This window comes from Nicotiana tabacum, chromosome 3, assembly GCF_000715075.1.
Source record: "Nicotiana tabacum cultivar K326 chromosome 3, ASM71507v2, whole genome shotgun sequence".
Classification (NCBI taxonomy): Eukaryota; Viridiplantae; Streptophyta; class Magnoliopsida; order Solanales; family Solanaceae; genus Nicotiana; species Nicotiana tabacum.
This window is the reverse complement of record NC_134082.1, coordinates 118,152,667-118,158,546: the sequence shown is the minus strand read 5'-3', so window position 1 is coordinate 118,158,546 and position 5,880 is coordinate 118,152,667. Positions and strand designations below refer to the sequence as shown.

The 5,880-nt window shown below is 31.7% G+C and overlaps 1 protein-coding gene across 1 annotated transcript; it reads right to left on the bottom strand.

Moving 5' to 3' along the window:
• Window positions 1–2,729: 2,729 nt before the first annotated feature.
• LOC107810016 (uncharacterized) lies at window positions 2,730–5,341 on the bottom strand. The gene is made up of 5 exons (XM_075245603.1): window positions 4,996–5,341; window positions 4,556–4,760; window positions 3,793–4,343; window positions 3,022–3,632; window positions 2,730–2,873 (listed from the first exon to the last, which is right to left on the bottom strand). The coding sequence occupies exons 1-5, from the start codon at window positions 5,339–5,341 to the stop codon at window positions 2,730–2,732; spliced, it is 1,857 nt and encodes a 618-aa protein (XP_075101704.1).
• Window positions 5,342–5,880: the final 539 nt, after the last annotated feature.

The window sequence follows — 5,880 nt, the reverse complement described above, 5'->3', positions numbered from 1 at the left end:
AATAACTTAAATTTTATTGAAATTTTTACAATCCTATACCATATAGGAAACTATATTATCCTCAATGTTTAAGGTTTGATTTAATTACATTTAGTATACCTAATTACCAATTCTATACCATAAGGTGTTTTAACTGTACATTAATTGTACCTTATATCACTCCTAAATTAAAGGTACCGTATATTCCTCCATATCTCCCCTCGTTTCTCTCTCCTAAACCCACGACCCCACCCACGTATCACGACACACACACACGATTCTAGCTATTTTTACCTCTGCTAAAACCAGAAAAACAAAGGTTCAAACTCACTGCTGAAGCTTCTTATATAAACCTAGTCAAATTTGAAGTCAAAGCTTCAATTTCGTTCATACACACTTTTAATTCCCCTTGAGCTTCAAAATTTCTTAATGAAGGAGAACAAAGCTTCAAAATACAGCCCTAAAAAAGATGTAGAATCTGATGTACCTTCTTTCGATTTGGGTATATTATCACCACATTCACCGCCAAAGCAAGGGAAATCCGCACATGCAATTGTAGATATGAAGCATAGTGTTTCTCCTCGTCAAATCAGGGCTGAAGCTAGAACTAAACAAAAATATGATTTCGATGTTGGAGAATCTTTGAAGCCAATCAAACAAGCAGATAGGAAACGAAAAGGGATAGTTATAGATGATGATTTTGTAGAAGATGTGCCTACCAGTAAACCTGGAAAGAAAGTTAAGGTGGCTCCCAGTTCAAAAACTCCCAAAAAGAAGAAAAATTCAAAAAAAGCCTCTGGTGTTAAAACTCCTCAAAATGTTCGAAAACACTCACTGGTAAAGGTAAGAATTTTTTAATTTCTTCAGTACTTATTTCGCATGTTTTAGTTGGCAAACATCTATAACTCTGTGGTTTTTTTGATTTGTAGATTTTTGTAGAAATATTGTATATAAATTGCATATGTATCCATGTTTTTAAGCACTCAAATAATGTGAAATTATTTGTCTTAATTTTGTAGTTTAATTGTAGATTTGTTGATCTATTTTAACATTGTTGTTAAGTTGTATAATTTTGAAGTTATTTTGTAGAAACATACAGATGTATCAGTGCTTTTTAATTACTATATTAATGTTAGATTACATTTGTTGAATTTTGCAGAATGGACTTTTTTTTGCATACCATAATGTTGATTATGGGGTGCTTAGATTCCAGACATTATGTGACCCTAGCATTCCTAGTCAAATTAAAGCGCTTTTATCTCAAAATGGTTTGAAGCTGTTCAAGAAGACATGTTTTGGTTATTTACTGTTCAAGAAGCTGTTTAACAAAATTCTTCTTTCTTTCTATACATTTAACCATTTTTTTTGATGGTTTGGTAAATATTGACATGTTGTTATCTTTTTGCAGAGATTGTGGTATATTTGTTGCTGCCTTTGCAGAGTATGTTAGTATTGGAGAATTATCAATTCCCCCAGAAGACCTTTCTGATATTGACCAATACCGTAGACGCTATGGAGCTACTTTGGGACTATGCTAGAAAGAAGCAGGAGCTTGGGGCAATTAGTGATAGTGAGGTGACGAGCAAATTGGTAAGGAGGAAAGGTGCACAAGCTTTGAATGAGAAAACACAAGTCCAGAGGAAGAAGAAGTAGTTGTAATCTTTTGAATGGAACATGTAGTACAATTGTGTAGTTGATGCTAGTTTATAAGAAAGATGATAGACAATTTTTTGAACATTTTAGTATGTTTTAATTGTAGCATACTTGTGCTACAATTATAGTAGCCTTTATTTTTTTTCCTTATCCAGTATTGTAGTTCAAATGGAAACATTCTGTTGGGTTTACATTCACTTGTTGAATCTTTACAGTACTTGATCTTCATTATTTTTAGCATTTAAATCCTTTCCAACTAAAATTTTATACAGTTATTCTGATCTACATTATTTCCATCATAAAGCTTCTTTCTACCAGAATTTTAATCTATATATTACGTCAGCTACAGATATTTTGCAGTTTTTTTGTAGTTGTATTTGTAGATATTTTGTAGATTATTATAACAGTGTGTTTTGTTTCTTTTATATTTATTTTGTTGAATGTAAACAATACTCATCTACAATATGGCTTGGTTTTTAACTACTTTCCTACAGATTTATAATGTATATACTTTGTAAACTCCCGATAATATATTTTTTTAGTAGTTTTATTGTAGATAAACTGCAAAAACACATTAGCAACTATGTAAAGGATTGCATATATAATAAAAAAGTTATAGATTATATACATAGAAAACATTCATAAACAAATCAATATATGAAAGTATTATCTCATTATAGAAACATCCTAACTAACTACATTATGATCTTTATAAAACCAACTATTACACATCAACGTCTGTTATCCAGAACTAACTAACAAATTTTCATCAAATATTCTGTTAACTACATAGAATTTTATTTCATTTTGGATGCATTCTTGCAAGATCTTTTGTTATGCCCTTCTCCTCCGCAGTTGCCGCATGAAACCTTGTACTTCTTTGAATTTATTTCATCATATGTTTTGTATCTTTCTTTCTGAGGTCTTCATGGCTGCCTTTTCCCTCCTTTAGGTGGATTTACTACTTCTTCAGTTATATGTTGTGGCACATTCCATTTGCTTTCATCAGGCAGCGGATTTACTGGTATTTCATACGTACGCAAGAGGTTCGCCCTTGTATAATAAGGAGAACAATATTCTTCAAAGGACTCATCCCTTTATCTTAAAGTAGCCAAAGCATGTGGACAAGGTAGTTCATCAAGCTGGAATTGCCCACAACTACATTTCTTGTTTTCAAGACAAATAATATAGCGCCTCACACCATCTATTACTGTATGTATGTAGTCTGTTGAAGCCCTCACCTACGAGTACATTACAAACAAAAAAACAATTCATATATGGTTAAAATCAAGTTATATACAAAATATCTACAAAACATCTACAAAATATCAATAAAAAAATTACATTGTGTTGTTTATAAATTTGATTCAATAAATAATCAGATCTTACTCTAAGCTTGTGCGACAATGTTTTGTTGTCATACAACTCTTTGTTGAATTTATATCCAAGGTATGTGAATGTACCCTTTGCTTTCAATAATTTTTCTTTCGTCCAACGTTCAAGAAGGGTCCTCATATACTCTAATAATTCTACTATCGGCAACTCTCTTGCATATTTTGTTATAACATTCAACGACTCTGCTTTGTTTGATGTCATAGTCCAAGTTCTGTTCACTATTGCAAGTACTCGAGACCATCTATGATATCCAATATCGTATAAGTATGCTTTAACACGGGGGTCAATATCCTCAATCTTTGACATCCTTTCATTAAATTCATCAAGTGTGTATGACCGCGCCATGGCAAAGTATAATTCACTTAGCTTAAGATGTCCCTTCTTGAACTTTACTCGTATATTTGTCCAAATATGCCACATGCATGAATAATGTGGCATACCGGGATAAACAATAGATGTTGCCTTCAAGATACTATCATTCCGATCCGAAATAACACACATGTTTGCTCTTTCACCATACACGAGCTTGAATTGCTCAAAAAACCACTTCCATGATGCGTCATTCTCTGAATCAACAACAGCATATGCCAATGGTAATATGGTACCTACATTATGTGGCAATAAGAAATTAATTGGCTACAGTAAAAATGCAGAAGAAGACATATATATACAAACTACAATTATTCTACAATATATCTACAATTAATCTGCAAGTACTAAAAAAGAATACAAGCTACAATATTTCTACTAATAAAACTTCAGTACCTGTTGTATCCATTGTACTAGCTGTTAGTATTATTCCCCTGTACGCTGACTTTAAAAAGGTCCCATCAACTACTACAACTGGCCTACAATATTCCCAACCACTGATTGACGTATAAATCGCAACAAATACATACAAGAAACAGTCATCGTCTGCCTTCTTCAATTTAACTACAAACCCCGGATAGGTCTTCTCTAGAATATACAAATAACTAGGCAATTTGTTGTAGGAGTCAGCCGGATGACTTCTCAAAAACTGTAAAGTCTTTTCCTTTGCTCTCCAGGCTTGCATGTAGGTTAGATTCATGTCGTGTTCAGACAACATGTCAAATTGAATGTCTTTTGGGGTGTAAATTATCTTAGGATCAAAATATTTTGGAATAACTATACTACCAACTACCATGGCAGTAGGTTTGCGTTGTATGAATGTATTGTCCATTAAAGAGCATGTGTGCTGTTTGTCCAAATTTCTGACCTTGAACATTGCAAAATCATTTATGCTAGTTGCCTTGAAGTGCCATGTACAGTTTTCACCAACACATATCAGCCAGTAGCTACAAAATAAATACATTTTAAATAATGGGATAAAATTTAAAATTTATTTTAGCTTAAACAATCACATTATACAATAACAACTACAATATAACTACATTTTAACTATAATTTTGCTAAACATTATCACAAGGAAAACTGAAGAAGTAAAAAATTATAAATAAACTACAAAATTAAAAAAATAATAATATTTGACTATTTCATATGTTCATACCTTCTAGCACTAGATCTTTTAACCCTGAATTGGAACTGGTGCATGACAGAATAATGTTTCATTGCAGTTGCAATTGTTTCCTTGTCTTGGTATACTTGTCCTACTTCAATAGAACTTGGTGTACTATCTGTTATTATTATACTTTCATATTCCTCTATAACGGGAGATGTTGGCATATCAAGTAACGTTAGTATTCCAGATGAACCTGCATGAAAATAAATATAAATATTGTCATCACCAGTTTGTAGAAAATTTGTAGAAAGGTTGAAATTCAGTATTTCATATTAATTTTTCAAATGTAGAATAAATGTAGAACTTTTGTAGATATTACAGAAATCCATACTGATATATATAAGTAGTTTATTTGTAGATACAATGTAGATAAATTGTAGTTCATTTACAATTTACCAGAATTTCATAGAAAAAATAACATCGCACACCTGCAGCTGTGTTCTTATTGGTGATACTCAATTCCATATTGAAATCGCGAACAGTTATACATAGTGAATATGATCCTAAGTTTTTGTTTTCCTTTTTCGTCTCCATGTATACACGAACACCCATAGCGTTCCTAATTTCCATTGGAGGACAATGCTCGTTGACAATGTATTTGATTTCTATAATTTTTTCGGATGTATCAATCCTTAATTGTTGTGCTATTGTAAAAATCAATAGACTATAAGTCGCATCGTCATCGACTACAATGCCATCGACCTCGAATTCTCTAAATCTCCCATAGCTATCCCAATTCCCATTCGATTGTAGCATAATTGGTATCTTTGCCATAATTGCTTTTGTTGCAGAAGAATTGTAGAGGATTTTGTCGATTTTTATTTGTGAAATCAGAGAAAATGTTGAAACAGAGTTTTGCGCAAAAAACAGAGTACTGGAAGTTTGTAACGAAGTAGACGATAATGATTACTGTGCGTGATTTGCGTTGGAAGATCTGGAAAATATTTAATTCCCCCTTTTTAGCTCACCTAAATAAGGAATCCTACAACTATAATAATTTCTTATTTAATGCATTGTATATATTATGTAGAAATACTATTAACATGAAGGGTAATATGCCGATTTTGAACATATTTGGTAATATAGTTTCCTATATGGTATAGGATCGAAAATTTCCCAACTTTATTTTAGCCATTTGTTGTTCGAAATTTTACATAGTATAGTTTCCCAGCAAAATAATAGCCATTAAATATACTTTTTAATTATTAATGTATTACATACATGTTATTATTCATATTTTATACATAATGCATCTATAGTTTTTGTATATTTGACTAGTGCTATAATTATTATTAACCGACCAACCAAATATG

What these genes read in the sequence shown, in the direction of transcription:
- LOC107810016 (XM_075245603.1), bottom strand. Translation starts at nt 5,341, where the DNA reads ATGGCAAAGATACCAATTATGCTACAATCGAATGGGAATTGGGATAGC. An exon ending in CAATAAGAACACAGCTGCAG is followed by an intron (nt 4,761 to 4,995) that starts GTGTGCGATGTT and finishes ATTTTCATGCAG; the next exon opens with GTTCATCTGGAATACTAACG. An exon ending in AAAAGATCTAGTGCTAGAAG is followed by an intron (nt 4,344 to 4,555) that starts GTATGAACATAT and finishes TTTATTTTGTAG; the next exon opens with CTACTGGCTGATATGTGTTG.